The sequence below is a fragment of the Hipposideros armiger genome, unplaced genomic scaffold (genome assembly GCF_001890085.2).
Source record: "Hipposideros armiger isolate ML-2016 unplaced genomic scaffold, ASM189008v1 scaffold_18, whole genome shotgun sequence".
NCBI classification, from domain to species: domain Eukaryota; kingdom Metazoa; phylum Chordata; class Mammalia; order Chiroptera; family Hipposideridae; genus Hipposideros; species Hipposideros armiger.
In genome coordinates this window covers 1,509,229-1,526,103 of record NW_017731368.1, presented here as the reverse complement: position 1 = coordinate 1,526,103, position 16,875 = coordinate 1,509,229, and the positions used below count along the sequence as shown (strand labels likewise).

At 49.4% G+C, this 16,875-nt stretch overlaps 2 protein-coding genes across 2 annotated transcripts in view; one reads left to right on the top strand and one right to left on the bottom strand.

Annotated features, from left to right (window-relative positions):
• IHO1 (interactor of HORMAD1 1) overlaps positions 1-5,571 on the top strand; it is a 30,915-nt gene extending 25,344 nt beyond the window's left edge. Inside the window, exons 5-6 of the mRNA XM_019630870.1 lie at positions 2,859-2,962; positions 3,761-5,571. Of these exons, the coding sequence (XP_019486415.1) occupies positions 2,859-2,962; positions 3,761-4,864 (1,208 nt within the window). The 3' untranslated portion in view covers positions 4,865-5,571. The remainder of the gene's footprint in view (positions 1-2,858; positions 2,963-3,760) is intronic.
• A 5,748-nt stretch (positions 5,572-11,319) lies between these two features.
• Positions 11,320-16,601, bottom strand: CUNH3orf62 (chromosome unknown C3orf62 homolog). Its single transcript, XM_019631944.1, has 3 exons — positions 15,757-16,601; positions 14,847-14,938; positions 11,320-13,806 (listed from the first exon to the last, which is right to left on the bottom strand). The coding sequence occupies exons 1-3, from the start codon at positions 16,425-16,427 to the stop codon at positions 13,541-13,543; spliced, it is 1,029 nt and encodes a 342-aa protein (XP_019487489.1). The 5' UTR covers positions 16,428-16,601; the 3' UTR covers positions 11,320-13,540.
• Between the last annotated feature and the right edge of the window lie 274 nt (positions 16,602-16,875).

Below are 16,875 nucleotides of genomic sequence, written 5' to 3'. Positions count from 1 at the left end.
ACACATCCTCCAGTAACTTTTTTTTCACTATGAAAATGTTTTAATGGTAGTGTCTGTACAGCATATGATGTCAATCCAGTAACTTTTATAGAAAGGGTCTATGGGAGGTAACTTTTGTGATACAGTGCATGTTTGCAAATGTCTTCTATCTCCACACGGGCCTAGAATCCTAGGTGGGAAATGCTTTGTCCTCAGAACTTCTAAGGCATGGCTCCACTGTCTTCTAGTTCTGGTTTGGCTGTGGAGATGTTTGATGCCATTCTGCTTCTTGATTCTTTATGTTATTGGTTCTTCCCCCGCAACCCTTTATGGACATTTTTTCAAGAATTTCATCTTGCTATTGTGAGCATCAACCAGAGAAGTGCCACAAACCATAAGATAATTTAGTAATGTAGCAGAAATACAATATATAATGGGGGAAAATGCCATTTATAAATTCAACACAAAAGATAAACTATCCAGGAATAAACTTAACAAGGACACACAACTCACCCATTTTTTTTTTTTTTTTTAATATCTTGCTCAGAAAGGCCTTCCCCACTATAAGGTTACCATTTCCCCCCATGTTTCCTTCTTACGCTTTTATGGTTTATTTGATTATATGAAAATTGTTAATCTATGTAGAATTCATGTTAATATAAGAAATCTGAAATGTGAGCCTCATTTTAGGAGGGGAATCATGTTTTATTTTTAAAGAGAAACTCTGAAGTAAATCACTTGACCTTAAAAGAACCTTTATGAAATTGCTGCCCTTGGCTGATAAGAGAAGATAAAAGAGAAAGAATAGTTAGAACACAGGAAGTAACCAAAGCACCTATCAGGTTGAGGCACGTTTTCAAGTAAGACTGACCTTGAGTCTGTTTTCCTGTCTTTCAAGGACTACAGGTTACTCTGTTTTTCCTTCCATTTACTGTGAAGAGTTAAGCACTCTTGCTGCAGGATTGTCTTGACCCATCTGAAATGAAAAAAATGCCAAGAACCTTGAAACATGCTTTAGATGGTTACGAGAAGATAAAGAATATCTGGTGTAAACTGTGCTTATTATGCATTTGAAATGTATGCGAACTTGCAATAGCTTCCCTGTGCTCCCCTCCTATAGCTCAGGCCTCATTCTCCAAAGGAGAAAGGCCAGGAAAGGGGTTTTGAAATGGCCATTACAATCCTTTGTCCTCTTCTGCGGGTATCTGCAATGAGTCTGAGTAAGAAGTAAAAGAACTTCTGATAGTTTCTAAACTAAAACATACAGTGGAGCTTTGATAGTCTTAACAGGATGCTAGTAGAGATTCAGGTTCTCTTGTAAATCACTGACCCGTTTGTCTCAATGACATAATTTAAAAACCCATCTTTTCCCTATTGATTTCAAATCCCTGTTTTTGTTTGGGTCATTTCTGATCTCTCTTCTGGTCTTGTATCCAGTCTTTCCCCCTCCAGTTTATCATCCCCATTGCAGAAAGAGTGCTCCTTTTAAAAAGAAAATGTAATCGTGTCAACCCTCAGTCAACCATGTCAGTGAATGAAGTCTTAGAACAACAGCTCACGGATTCCTCTGTCTGGCTGTGTCCTCCACTCAGGCCACCCTCCCCTCTCTCATCATACTTCAGCCATGCTGATCTCATGGTTCCTCTTTGGAGACCATGCTCTTTGTTCTGCTGGCAATATTCTTTCCCCATGGTAATGAAGTGCCAGCTAAATATCACTTCTATCCAGAAGTCGTAACTCACCTCTGAGATGAGACTAGATCTGCCTGGTACATGGTCTCCAGGTTAGTATACTTTTCATTTGGAGCATCTATAAATGATATCTATAAATAGTTCTTTGTATAATTACTCATTAACTACCCGCTTTCCCTATTGTAATTTCAAGAGGGTTTTTATCTATCTTGACCACTGTTAAATCCAGAGCACCTGGCCCAGTGCCTCACGTATAGTAGATGCCCATTAAGTATTTGCTGTATAAAGGTAAGAGCATCTTCACGTGACCTGTAGTTTAGCAAGAGGATGGCAATAATTAATTGTAACACACGTATTATTAAATGTATGTATGGTGTGTGTGTAAAATCTCGAAAGAGAGGAACCAATCAGTCCTGAGTGGCGAGCACTCAGTCCCCCAAGGCCATTAGAGCCCAAGTGTAAATGCAGGATAAATCCGTGGATGGTGAGAAGTGATGGTAGAGCACACACACACTGCCACTGCAGAGAGAAGGAGCATCCAACCAGGCAGAAAACGGTATTTTCCAAGGAGGTGACTGCTGAGGGCAGAAGGAAGAACAGGAATCAAAAGAAAGAATAGTTGGACTGAGGTGGTGGTTGAAGGGATAGGTGAGTGACAGCAACAGAAGCAGAAGTTCCAGGCTGAGGGAACTGCACTCACAAGGCCAATGGCGGCAGCAGGGAGATCGCTTAAGAAACTCTGCTCAGAGATGCAGGGGCGGGTTGTGGGAAGAGGAAGTGAGCCAATTCCAAGGTTCAGACTTCATCCCATGGCCAGTGGAGTGCCACTGAAAGATTTCAGAGGGGGCATGGTCATATCTACATTCTAGGAAGGTAACTGATGACAGGGCCAAGAAGGTGGGCCAAGGAGAAGGTGGGTGCTATCATCCTAGGCAGCAGGATTCCGGGTCCCCAGCAGGTGCTCAAGCTGAGTCTGCCATGACCAGAATGTTCTCAGGGCGGGAGAGCCATCCTTCCCCGGCTTCTCCTCTTCACCGAGGCTGGTCTGGGCGGATAGTGTCTGAGCGCTGGCGTGCAGGCTCACGTGGCCCAGGCCAGGCTCGCTTCTCCCTCTCTGCCAGTGTGGCCTGGGCAGGGTGGCACATACCAGAGTCTTCCTGAGGTCACTTGCCATTGTTCCGTATTTAGTGCAAGAAGCTGCCCAGGCCCAGAGCGATCTGGCATTGGAAACAGGGCGGGACAAGGGCGACATGGAACAGGCCATCCTTGAAATGCAGAAGAAACTTGAAGCTGTGAGTATAGACCCAACCCTTGCTTCAAGCGCGTTTTTGGCTTTGTCACTAAGATCCAGAGAGACACCTTTAATGTTGCAAATTTTCAGCGAAGGACAGAGGCCACCACAGGCTCCTTGTTAACGGGCAAGGGAAGAGTCCAGCTTTCTTCCCCAGGTTCGCCCGCTCAGTGTGGACCCTGGAGCCCTGCTCGAGTGTGGCCATGCTGCCCCTGTGAAGTGCCCAGCAAGGGACAAGCGTGGCTTCTGCTGGCACATCCTTTGATCCGATCACACTTTTTTTTTTTTTAAAGATTTTTATTGGGGAATTGGGGGGATGGGAACAGCGCTGGGGAATTGGGGGAAGGGGAACAGACAAGTTGCTGTTGTTTTGTTCTTCAATCTAGTTGTGGAGGATGTTGCTTCACTGGCCCAAGTTGGCACCATCATTGCGCTCTTCTCTGGCGAGGCAGATCAGTCGCCGGCTTCTGGACGGCCGCTCAGTGCGGCTGCTGGCCGCTCACGCTGGCTGCTGGCTACATACGGTAGCCCATGGCAACCCACTGCCACAGGGAGTGCAGCCTACGCCGTCGCCAGCGACTCATGGCAGCCCAGCTCCAGGTTGAGCTGTCGTTCAGCATCTTAGCTGTGGAGGGCAGTGTCACTGGCCCTCATATGTGGGATCCGAACTGGGGCCCTCTGGCATCCCAAGCGAGTTCTTAACCATCGCGCCACTCAGCCGGCCCCCGATCGCACTTTTCACTGTGTGTTCTGAGCTGTACTGTCCGTAACTCTCTTCTTTCTCACTGCCTTTCCCTAGAGACAAGCAGAGTTTCTAGAAATGAAGTCCAGCCTGAAGCACCTTGAAGCTTTGGTTACCCAGCAGAGTAAGGACTTCCAGCAGCTGTGTGACCAGCTGGGCCAGCTGAATGTCCCCTGTGTCCTAGCAGAGCTGAAGAGATTGACCTCCATGCCTGGAGTGCCCCGGCACGTGAAAGACAGCACTTCCCAGACCTCACCACCTCTGGCCCAGAGCCCGCATTTCAGCAGGCAGGACAAACATGCCTCTGAGGAACCAGTGATGGGGCAGGCCCAGGCCCTCCCTGCTGCACAGAAGGTTAGAATGGGCTCCCTGCGGCCTGGGGCCCTTGGTGCCTGGGGTGAGGGAGCCAAGAGTGCTGCTCTCCAAGAAGAGGCTGCGCTGCTGACAACTGGAGGAGGCAGAAGAAACAGGCGCATAAGTGACAAGGCCATGCAAACGCCCTGCAAGAAGCAGGACGTTACTAAGACAGGCTCTGAGAGCCATGGGGCCAGCATCCTGGCTTCCCAAGGAGCTCCGCGGCTTATATCCCTGGACTTAAACAACTTTGCAACCAGCAGTAAGAACACCCGCCAAAAACGTCGAGCCAAAGGGATGTTTCCATGCAACACCTCTGACCAAAATGTAGTGACTGAACAGAAAGGCACAACTGTAGAAAAAGGGGGGACAAAGAAGCAGCAGCAGCCCAGGAAAGCCCGCAGAGGCAGGCCCCTAGCCAGGAAGCAAGAGCAAAACCCAAGCAAAACCCGTGCTTTCAATTCTAAATGTCCTCAATCTCCAGTTTCTGGCTCCCAAAGGTCCCCCCCAGAGCAGCAGGAACCCCTTGTTCAACCCCTGCATCTGCACTGCCCCAGGAGCCCCATAGAGTCAGCCTGCCCCTCTCTGGGAGGAAGACTCACACCCAGAAAGAGGGCGAGCCAGGTGCAAGGGGATGTCTTGCAGCCCAGAGGGCGTGCTTCCCAAAACAAGAGCTCCCATGGGGACCACCAGATAAGCTGGTTCAGCGACCTCAACCTTGAAAGTTTCGAGTCCCCTCTGTGCAAGAAGCCAGGGAAGAGCCTGCTCTATGACCTGTGCTTTGATAGCAGCGATGATGGCTTCTGACCAGCCACAGTGACCTCAGCTCAGCTGATGGTTTATTGGTCTCCGCTGGAAAGACAAATTACAGAGAGGTTGGCTCTAAGCCTGCTTGGGACCCTCAGGGTCAAGAAGCCCTGCTGAAGGGGTCAGGATGCAGATCTGGCATCCTGGGTACCAGGTGCTGCCCATGACAGGGCATAAGGGACAAGTGCACACTTATTTATTGGAATGAAGAAGGTGGTGATGAGAGCTGGCACGGGGCACCTGGAAGTGGGGCTGAGCTGGTGAAAGGAAGGCTGGCCCCCAAAGGGAGCACCGACTAGCAGAAGACTCTCAGTTGCTGTGGGAACACAGCTCTCAAACAATATGTTTGGTCTTCACAATATTCCCTACACGTGACCAATACCTTTCCAGGCCTCAGGATTTTTTTTCTTATTATTTTTATCCAGTTTTGCTGTCAGGGTATTTGCATTTTTCAGTGGACATATTACAGGACACGTTAACTCGGTCTTCTGTGAAGAGAAATAGAGTTAAAGCTACCAGTGTCAGAGAGGTGACAGGCAGCAAACTAATGCCCAGAGCACTGCTGTTCACAAGCCACGCAATTCCTTTTCTCCACATCCTGTTTTTCAACCACTTTTAAAGTTAATAGAGCAGCTGTGAGTCTTGTATTATTTCTGGACATCAGTGGGCTTATGAGACTTTGGTTTTCCATTTATATCTTGCTGACGTTTTAGAATGCTTGCAATACATGTGTATTTCTTTTGCAATTAAAAAATTTTAAAAATAGATAAAACTTTTAAAGCATAGTTTTTTCCTTTCATTAAGTTTATTGAACTGATCTGCCATCAGTTTACTTAAATCAAATAAATAAGATGCAAACCATCTTTTTATTCCTTAGACGTCTCACAAGATTATTTTGAATATATGACACCTGATGGTTTTTCTTTTCCTTTTCCTTTGTTGTGTGAAAGTAAAAATCCTCATAGGATGGACGGCTTCCAGGAAATGCCCATTTTCAAGCCCCTACAGTAAATGACATTGGGACCTCTGAGTGGACCATTAGAATGCAGTGGTTCTTGGATCCGGCTGAGTGGCTCAGCTGGTTAAGAGCTCACGCAAGAGTGTGAGCTCTGAGCAACAGCGGTTCGATGCCTGGTCCAAGCTGAGTTGCCACTGAGCTGCCAACAGGTGGCAGGATGGCTCAGCTGGAAAAAAAAATTTTTTTTTAAATGCAATGGTTCTTGATTTCTTGTTTTTATATTTATTTTCAGGAGTGTGTATCCCACAGAAGCCCCTGAGTTTAGTTTGCCTGCTTGACCTTTGGCAGGGGACCCAGGCACCGGCGCAAACCCCAGGGCCTCCTGAGGCCTGTAGCTGGGAGCCACGGGCCATGGCAGCAGCCTGTCCGCGGGGCTGCCTCAGGCTGGCCGGGCCTCTTCCTCCCCATGGGCCTCCTGCGCCTCCACCAGCCTCCACTGCCTTTCCTGCTGGTTTTCTCTGCATGTGCCCCAAAGGCCTGGGAGGAAGGGGCTCAGGCAGCCAGGGCCTCCTTCCAGACCTTCCCAAACTGACTATAGGAGGCTGTGGAGCAATTAGCATGAGGCTCACAGAGCGGAGGATCCGGATCTGGAAATCTTTATTACTCTAAGTTGAAAAGTTGAATCATTTTAATTCAAAGCTGAGACCTGTTGAAAGAGCTCCATATTATTTATGACTATGGCCTTGGCGTGGAAGGGTCTGTGCAACTGTACTGCCGAAGCAGGACCCTCTGTTCTCTGATTCTGCTGTGAGATGAATCTTGTATTTCTTGAGAATTATTTCATTTGATGTCATGAAGTCAAAGTTCCGAGTGACTCAGTGTTCCATGAGCTGGGTGTTTTTGTAGAATGAGCAGTAAATTTATCTCCTTACAAGGCTGGGCTAATTAAAACTACACTGTCTCTGGCAATCGTCAGGAAAGGAGACTCTGTTTCTTATTTTATTCCTAAGGCTTTTTTTTTTTCAAACACCTGTATTCCTGCCAGATTTGGTGAGCGTGACACAGCCCAGGCACATCCCTGGGGCACGCAGATGTATGGGACTACACAGGAGCCAATATGGTGGGAGGTCCATGGGCCTTGGCCCAGACAGCCACCGAGGGGCTCCTCCCTCTGATACAACCCCAGCGACAGTCTGAGGATGAAAATGAAGCCCACGGCAGCACCTAACTGTCTTGACATTCAAGTGTCAATTTAAATGTCACCTACGGAGAGCTTTTCCTGACCTCTCCCCTTCTGAAGTTCACCCTACTCACGGCCCATTCCCGTACTCCATTTTTATTTCTCAGACAGCTCCATCCGAAAGGATGTATTAATGTGTATACCTGTGTTTTACCTGCCTTGCCCAGTGACATGTAAACCGGGAGGGCAGCATCTGCCTCCCCTCTATACCCTCAGCATCCAGGACAGTGTCTGACACTTGTAGACACTTGATAAATATTTACTGTGAGCAGAGATTGTTGGCTTATCACTCTTAACAGCTCCTTGCAGCCCTGTCCCGAAAGTCAGGTCTCAGCATCCCCTTGCAACTTCCCTTTTTTGGGTTTTGTCTCAGAAGTTCCAAAGGGCTCCTGACGAGGCATCTCCTACAAGATGCCCACTTCTTCCCCAGGCTGCTCTCCACCCGAAATACCCAGAATACCTTTAAAAAAAAAAAAAGCTGCTTTCTATAAGGGTCGAGCAGTTTTGAAAATTTTTTCATGCCAGGTCTTAGTCTAAAACTCATCAAATCAGGCAGTTTCCAGCTGGCCTACCACCGAGATTCTTCCCCACTAGGACTGGGATCCATTGTCAAGATTTTCTGAGTAAAACTTTGTTCAGTCTATAAATATAAATTTAACTGGAACCTGAAATATTAATGTCCTTCTACATACTCCAGGGAGGAAGCGAATTGCCAGAGCCTTGGGTTGTCCCAGGAGGACAGCCAGCCTTTTCAGCGACCTGCAGTCAGGTGCAGTGGCCTCCCTTGTTCGCTCGCCTCGCTCACTGGTCTTCACTGCCCTCTGAAAGGGCTCCTGCTTCACTTAGAGGCGGTGCAACTCTGGTACCAGGTGAGCCCCTGGCCATTCAGGAGCAGGGAGATTGGCTTGAATTGGGCCTCCTTTGCAGAGCCTTTTCATCAGCTTGATCATTAACAGCTCTGAAGTCCTCCAGTGGTTGAATGAGGTTAGTGCCCTACCAGCACATTCCTGGATGCCAACGTGAGGGCCCCAGGCCCCAGGTTGTCTGTCACCTTCCTCCTGGTCTCCTGATCCCCTTGGACTCTTCCCTGGGATTGGAAGAGGAAGGTCCAGGACAGTGCCAGGGAGCCAGAGCAGGGGGGCCCTCAGGTGGCTCCACTATTCCTCTAATGAGGGGAACAGGAGGCAAGGGAGGGGGAACCCTGAGGCTCAGCGATGAGGCCTCCGTGCCCGGCTGTGCTGGCTGGAGCCACACAGAGGCACAGGCTCATTATCCAGGAGGGTCCCAGAGCTCACCTGGTGAGAGTTCAGACTCTGGTCTAGACCCACATATCTAGACAGCCATGGCCAGGGATGTGGGGAACACTGCAATCCTGACTGCGCTGGGCAGGGTCTCCAGCCCACGGCCATCCCTGAACTGTCCTTTGAAAGAATTGTTGCTCAGGCCTCAGCTGTGGCCCCCTGCTCCTTGCCGGACCTTCACTGGGCCATCCACTCACCCCTTTGTTCCTGTCCCTTATTCCCCAGCCTCCCCCTCCAGCCCACAAGCCTCACCTAGGAGCTTCTACAGACCAGCTCCTGCCTTAAGTGCAGCTACGAAGTCTCCCAGTCTGCATATAAAGCTGATTTCTAGTGGCTTTGGCATTGACCCTGGTGGGATACAGGCAGGGGACCTGGAGGGACCCAGCTTCTCACATGCCTTGTGCTGTTTGTGACTAGCAGGTTCCAAAGCTCTTATTTATTCTTGGAGCTGCCTTGTTTCTATTTTGATTCTGCTAATCCAAATTGCAGTTTGGTGTTTCCACGGAAACAATTCAGTGGTTGGCTTGCCAGGGTGAACTGCAGAGGGAAGAGAACCGAATGACGTAAAACATTTTTAGTTCCTCAGTTATGACTATTAATGTCTCCCGGGGAAGTCTTTGGTCCCAGCTTCCTGCAAACCTGGGGGTTTTATTAAAATAAATGTTTCAGTCCCGTTACCCCTACAGCCAGATCCCTGGAGACCCATTCCCTAAGCCCCCGCTCTGCTCAGAGGAGCACATGTCTGCCCGCTGCACTGAAGCAAGTGACAAAGGCAGGAAGGTGTCCTTGGGGCACCTCAGGGAGCCAGGCATGCAGAGAGGGCAGTAGATGTCACCAGGAAAATGACCACCCTTACTTATCTGGGACTGGCATGCCAGAGGCTCAGGGCTCACCTGCTTTACCGAGGAAAGGCTGTCCCTCCAGGATTCTGTGATGAATTGCCCCTGTGATAAATCTGAACTTTCACATAAATGGAGGTGTACCAGTCTGTGAGGCCGGGGAGAGGCTGAACCCTCACTCACACCCCACCCCGACACCATGCTTGGCCCTGGTTCCCAAGGGCTACCAAAAAAATTCCTCTTTTCAGTCTCCTAGGATTAGATCCTGTTCCCAGCAGCCACATCCTCTGCAAAGCCCCAGGAGGGAGCATGAGCCTAGTTCCCAGAAACAGCTCTGCAGGCCCCTCAGGGAAGGGCAGTTCCCTTGGCATGTCCCTCTGAGCCCTCCTGTTGCGGGCTCTGGCCTCTGCCCCAGTCCATGGACACTTAAGGTCACCTGGAGAGGGCTGCCCATGGCCGGTTGACAGAGGTGAGGGTTTAAAACAAAAAAAAATATTTCTGGGCCTGTCGAGTGGCACGTTGGTTAAGAGCTGGCTTGGGATGNCACACACACACACACACACACACACACACACACGATCTAGAATCCGTACGTTGATATGCATCTGTATCAATGCAAAATTCCAGGACTGCTCATAATGTTAAATCCAGAAAGTGGAACCAAGGCCTGCATGGGAGTTGATCATTTTTCATTGTATGCTTATTTATACTGTTATGGTTTTGAGTTATTTTCAGAAATAAACTTTTTAAAAGGAAAAAAAACACAGACTTTGAAAGTAATGAGCTTCATAGAAGAGCTCCTGTAAAGAAGCCCCCGGACATGTGTTTCCCAGGGGACAAGGCAAGAAGCTGTGGGACCACAGGCTAAATCTAGAATTGAACACTTTGCTTGCTTTCTTTATGCTCTGCGTTTGTGGTTGGTAATGTTCGCTGTTGCTAAGAAGCATCGCTATTTAGGAACCCATCTAGGGTAGGATAATTACATTTGCTTTCAACTACAAATATCCACATGGATGTCTGCAAAAATATTAGACTAATTAAGTTTAGGAACAGGAATCCAGTATTTGAAATATAAGTAAACAGCCTTTTCCTAACGGTTGGCCCATGGAATTTACCTTGCATTGGGCAATAGGAGAAAATTCGCTTTCTAAAAAATTCATACTGTGTTTTTATTGTGGTAAAATACACGGAATATAAAATTTACCATTTCTCACTGGTTTTTTAGACCACACTGGCTTGTCTATTCCTAGTCATAACAGAAACTTGGGCACTTGGCGTCTCCTCTACCTGAATAACCTCCTGATGTTTGCAGGGCCAGCCCTTTTTATGCTTCTGGTTTCACCCAAATGTCTCCTTCCCTGATGACCTTATCTAAAGTAGGTGCCCCCACCCTCTTACTTTTATTATCATCTCTATCATAGCATTTATTACAATTTTCATTTATTTATCTGCATGTATATTTNCCTTCTACAGCTAAGATGATGAACTACAGCTCAATGATAATACCAACATGGGCCAGTGAAGCAACGTCCTCCACAACTAGACTGAAGAACAAAAAAAACAGCAATTTGTCTACCTGTCTGTTCTCCTTCCCCGATTCCCCAATGCTGTTCCCCTCCCCCCAATTCCCCAATAAAATCTTAAAAAAAAAATTTTTTTTCTCCTTTCTGCAGAAGTGATACATGTCCACTGCAGATAAACTAAAAAATACGGGGGGAAAAGAAAACTAAAGCCCCCCTTGTCCCCTCCATGACAATTTTCTGCATGTGTGCCCACACACACATGTTTCACAAACTTGGGATCAAATGCATTATTATTTTTTTTTTCAGCTGAGCCATCCTGCCACCTGTTGGCAGCTCAGCGGCTGCTCAGCTCGGGCCAGACTTGAACCGCTGTTGCTCAGAGCTCAACTCTTGAGCGAGCTCTTAACCAACTGAGCCACTCAGCCGGCCCCTCAAATGCATTTTTAAAAAACAAATACACTTTAAATTTTGGAATAACTTCAGATTTGCAGGAAAGTTGGCAAAGATAGTGAGTTTGTAAATACCTTCACCCAGCTTCCCTAATGTTAATATCTTACATATCTGGCAGATTTGTCAAAATTAACAAAACATTAATATTAACTAAACTCTAGCCTTTATTTAGATTTCACCAGGTTTTCCATAACGTCCTTTCTTTTCCTGGATGCAAGCCAGGATATCGCACTGCATTTAGTCATTGTGTCACCTTAAGTCTCCACTGGTCTATGACAGCTTTTGAGTCTTTCCTTGTTTTTCATGACCTTGACAGTCTTGAGTACTGGCCAGGTGTCCTGTAGAATATCTCCCAATCTGGCTTGTCTGACATTTGTCTCATTAGACCGGGGATGTGAGTTTGTGTAAGAACACCACCGAATTACAGCGCCTTCTCATCGCATCCTATCAGGGCAGGGCTGGGGGACACCCACGGGACACCACGATGCTGTTCACCTTCAGCACTTGGTTAAGTGGTGCCTGCCAGGCTTCTTTTTTTTTTTTCTTTTTTTTCTTATTTTTTATTATGAAATACACATTTTTTAGAATTAGTTTCAGCTGTACAACACATGCCAGGTTTCTTCATGTAAATCTATTTTCCTCTTTCACTGCTCTATTCCGTGGAAGCCAGTCACCCTCAATTCTGGGGATGGGGAGGGGGTGGGTTTTAAGCTCCACCTCCACTGTGGGAGAGTATCCACAGCAACACATATTATTTGGAATGTACTGTTGTGAAACTTGGTGTTTTGAATATCAAGTAGCCTAACATGTCTCCATCCAGAAAGCCCTTTCTCCATCTGAGCAGGGCAGTGGAGGATGCTGTGAGCATTTCTTCTCACTTCTGTCCTTCCGGCTCAGGAGGAAGAAACTGACCCCCAATTCCACAGGCTGTGAGTTCCTATTGAGGGTGCTATCCTGCAGGAACTGAGTGTTGGGGGGCCAGTAGGGGCATTGTGTTAACCTAGTCCTGCCCTCTGCCCCAAGCAGGAGAAGCCCGCCCCACAAAGTGGCCAGGGTTAGTTCTTGGAGCGTGGGCAGGTGCCCGGCCTCGCCCTGCTAAGGAGTGGGTGTGCAGTCTCCACCTGTGAGCTCAGAGGAATCACCTGACCTGTGGTGAAGGGGTGTCACCAGCTCTGCAGCCTGCCCTTTGCTGAGGTCACTAGCCTAAAAGGTGGCCAGGAGGTGGGGAGGGTGGTGGGGCTCAGCCACTGGGCCTTCCACCCCAGCTCTTTGATTTGCCTCGGCTGTGGGTCTTACAAACAACCCCTGAGACCGCCTCCTCACCCCCATCCTCCCCTATGAGCCCAGGAGGTGGCACTTCCCTGAGATTCAGTTTCAAGGCATCAAACCTTGCCGAACAGCTTATAAGGTTTCCTGAAAGAACATCAATCATGGTTTTAAGAAATTTATCCAAATAATTTCTGATGATGTCCTTTCTTTTCAGGGGTGGGGCTGGAGCCCGCCCTGCTAAGCTCTGGGTGCTATGCCAACCTCAGGAGGGCAGTGGCCTGGCCCCTCCTTCACTCCCCACCCATCTTGCCCCAGCAGGGTCGCTGCTCTGGGTCTCCAGGCCTGGAGTGGGATGGAGGAGGCTCAGGCATGAAGGAGGGTGGGCAGGACCTGCGCTTATCTTTTCCTCCCCACCCCCCTTGACTGAGGGCCCAGGTGTCTCATGTGGGGTGTGTGGTGGGGAGGCCTCATGGGAATGTCCTATAAGGAGGGGACCAAGGATGCTGCCAGCCCCTCTGACACGACCAAGAGGTCTGTGAGTTGGGAAGGGGCAGGGATGGGCGGGTTGGGGGGAGGTTGGTCTGGACATGAGGAGGGCCTGGGGCCCGTGCAGGAAAAGGGCAGCCCTGTGCAAAGTGCGTAAGCAGAGGGCCCGAGGCTGAGGTCCTTCTCAAGCCCAGGCCCTCTGAGCCGGCTGAGCTGGCCTGGGATGGGCTGGTCCACTAAACCACCTGGTGTAGCCATGGTACTTTTTTCAGGCGCTCGTGGAAAAAAGCACCAAGAGACACGGCCAAGGCCCATGCCTGCACCTGCCTTGAGTACTGAGTATATTGAACATCAATAAAAATTTTAAAAATGGATGTCAAGAAAAATGGGAAAAAAAAATCAACCATAAGAAACATTTCAAAGCAACAGAATTAAAAAAACGGGCTCTCAGCTCAAAAGGGACAAAACTGGAAGTTACAAAGGGTGTGGTAATTGAGGTTCTGTGAGCCCTCTGAAAAACGTGGCCTCTGTTGACGACTGTGGCTGCCTCACACAGATGCCTTAATGTCAGCCTCCTGCTGTAAAGAATCAAAGCTAAAATCAGCTGTCCTTACTCAATGTGGTATTTAAAAGACGTCATCAAACTGTAGTCCTCTTCCAAGTCCAGAACTGTCTCGATGACATTGTGATCATCGAAAGCCTGCCTGAGGCTGCCGGGGTCAGCGTCGGAGGCCTTCTGAGGGCTCTCGTCCATGAGCAGGGCCCAGACTTCCTCCTTGAAGGGCAAATCTTCACAGTGGCCACACACACGGTTCAATTCGTTTTCAAATTCTAGTTTCCCAGCTAATTCTTCAATAGTTCGGAGGCTTGTATGGTCTTAAAAATAAGAACAGTTGGCATTACAAATCCAATGAGAGGTTCCCAGACATATCAAGCACAAGGTAAAACTCACGAATGGGTGGCCACTCTCTTGGGATTGTGCAAAGCCGGGGCAGGTGGGCTGCCAGAGCCAGTGTCACATTTTAAGGGGGACTTGCTGGACTCCTTTCTGGCTCTGGCATTTACTGAGCCCCAACCAACTGCCAGGCCCCAAAGAAGGTGTGAATGGGAGGGTAGAGAGGTACATGTACACGTGTGTCCCGGCTCTCAGGGAGCTCCCTGACCTGCACACATGACAAGAGAGTGTGAAAAAAGGGGGTGTTAGAGTCATCAAAATGCTGCCTGACACCCGCAAAGGCCGTGAAAAATGGTGAGCAGAAGTGGTGACGACCTCAGTTCACCCGCAGAGGCCCCCAGGGGAGACTCAGTCCACGACAGCAGTGGGCTGGCCCGGGTCTTGCTTTGTGGTCTAGGGTGGGTACCTCCCCCTCACCAGGCCTCCCTTTCATCCCCAGTAACCTGGAGGCCCTTCCTTCAGTGCCCTTAACTAGGAGCTGTTTGTCTACTGTGTAACGGGAACCACTGCAAACAGGGCACACGTAACATCCACACACAGACTATAGAGGCGTGTGTACAAAAAATGTCTGACCAGAGGTACAGCACTATGTCAAGTCTCTGGGTGGTGAAATTACAGCGGAGCTGTTGGCTTCTGACATTTCTTTTAATCTTGTGTTACCCACCCCAGCTGAACTACTCTCCCATCTTTGCCTCTGTCCTGGTTCCTTCAGATCTAAGCTCAACTACCAAGTCCTGAAGGCCACTGTCCCCTGCCTCCAGGGATCACTGTAGCTAGACATTTCTGAAATGACTGCATCAGGCTTTCAGCTCCATGAGGGCTCTACGCACAGAACCTGCCATGAGCAAAACAAGCCTACTGAGTACATGGGTGAGTAAGTGTCACAGGACACTTACTAATGCAGGGGGCCGTGTGAAGGCCCTAACCTCCTGGGGAGGATGGGCCGGCCCGCTGTACTCACCGATCATATCAAGCACATCCTTTGTGACCTCTTGGCTAGAATTGCTGAGTGGCACGTTTGAGTCAACCTTCAAATCTTTCTCCATATCTTTCCTGCAGCCCCCAGGTGAAAAGAAAAAGGTGGGGAATTAGATCCTCTTTCAAGAAATTATTGAAGGGGATCGCCTACTAGCTAATCTTAACGACAAAAACGTATGGGTAACTGAATTATCATTTGTGCTGTGATTAGAGGACAAGTGGAAACTGCTCAGTGAATAATAGCATCATCATAACGACAGATGAGCATCACAGACTGTCGGTTCCTGTCTGAATACCGGGAAAAATATTTGTAGTTGAACCAGTTAAATGGCTTTTCCATTCTCTGCCCATATGGCAGCCAAGATGGCAGGACCTTAAAGTTTCATTCCACAGTTATCCTTGCCGTAACTCAAGATGCTGGGCGCCAGGCAGTCTGAAGCCACCCGGGAGAAGAGGTCTAGCGGAGATCTTAACCCCAGATAGTCTAAAAAGCTCCGGGCAGGGGGAGGGGGCAGAGACAAGGGTGAAGCCATGGGGACATTTAGCCTGTCCCCAATGTGGGCAAAAGTCACCAGAATTAAGGTTTTTGTTTTTGTGGCATAAAAAATAAGGTGGTTTTTAAAATCAGGTTCTTTTGCATTCACTACTTCTTGGGGTGCTGTAAACTGCTTTCCCGGACTGGCTGCACATCAGGACTCCTGGCCCCACCACCCACCCACCCACATGCATGCTTTCTGGGCCAGAATCTGTCTCTGAACTTCTAAATATAGTCGTAGAGCTCCCAAGGGCAGGCAGGAGCACAGTGTGATGGACTCAACTAGAATCTTCAATGTTTTCAGAAACGAGCCCCGCCCCCCCAATGGTAGCTATGAAACTTATCAAATCGAAATCACCTCAGACCGTCCTTCCTCCAGTTATCCCCATCGCCTGCCGCCCTCCACAACTGTCTTTCAGGTGCCAAAATGGAGGGAAGCAGCAATACGTTTTCCTTGCTGGTAAGAGGTTTTCTTTGGGGGCACAAAGCATGTGGCTTTGCACTCATTGGAGCAGGGTTTGGTGGAAAGGCAGGGCTCTCGTTCTCGGGAGCACACAGGACAGGAGCGAAAGGAGCAGCGGCCGAGCAGGCTGCTAGCGGGTTTCTCCGGCAGAGCAGCCCGCCCAGCGGGCGGCGGAAGGAGAGCGGCGCGGCGTCGGGCTCCGGCCTCTGCCGGCCTGGGCACTCCTGGGAATGGCGGACTCCTTCAAAGGCCCGGTCGATGGCTGCAGTCAGCTCCTTCCTGCATCTTCTCAGTTTTTCAGACATTTTCCCTAAAAGCGACCATGTCTTTATTATGTAATACATTGGAAATGTACAGAGCAACATGAGAATGTTTCGATGAGGTTGCAAACCACCCCCAAACGGGGCATCTGTCACGATTTCCTTGACCTTGATCACGCTACAGGCCGGAAAGCAGAGGAACCCCATACTCCCGGGAAACCCGTGTGGGTGGCAGGAACCAGCGATCCCGCAGGAGCCCCAGGGACACCCGGCACCGCCCATGCCCTGCCTCCCGGCCTGGCCCATCCCATCCGCAGCCCTGTGGCTCTCAGGCCGCCTTACCCTGCACCCCGCACCGCACCAGGCCCTTGCTCCGCAACCAGCCTCGTCCTCAACGGAACAGCGTGGCCACACTGCATCCGCCCCGCCCCCACACCCGCCAACGGTCAAGCGCGCGAGCCCCAGACCAGCGGCTCAGGTCAAAGGTCAGATTAAAAAAAAAAAAAGCCGGACAGTGTTTTTAAAACCCATTCGAAAGGGAAACTCCAGTCCCCGCACAGAGAGGCAGCCAGGACATGAGCTTGGGCTCACCACGACAAAGGCCAGTGTTGAGGGGGGGGGGGGGTTTGGCAGGGTGACCCAAGGGAACTCAGCAGGGCTGGGAAAGCCACAGCATAGGTCCCCAGAGGTCCCAGGTAGGGAGGGGCGGGTATCTCACTTCTCAGCAAAAGTAGGCAAGCCAGGGAGCCCTTTC

Coding starts and splice junctions, on each gene's coding strand:
- CUNH3orf62 (XM_019631944.1), bottom strand. CDS start 16,427: ATGGGCCAGGCCGGGAGGCAGGGCATGGGCGGTGCCGGGTGTCCCTGG. Junction 14,939..15,756: donor TGGAGGAAGGACGGTCTGAG/GTGATTTCGATT, acceptor TGGGGGCTGCAG/GAAAGATATGGAGAAAGATT. Junction 13,807..14,846: donor GGATGTGCTTGATATGATCG/GTGAGTACAGCG, acceptor CTTATTTTTAAG/ACCATACAAGCCTCCGAACT.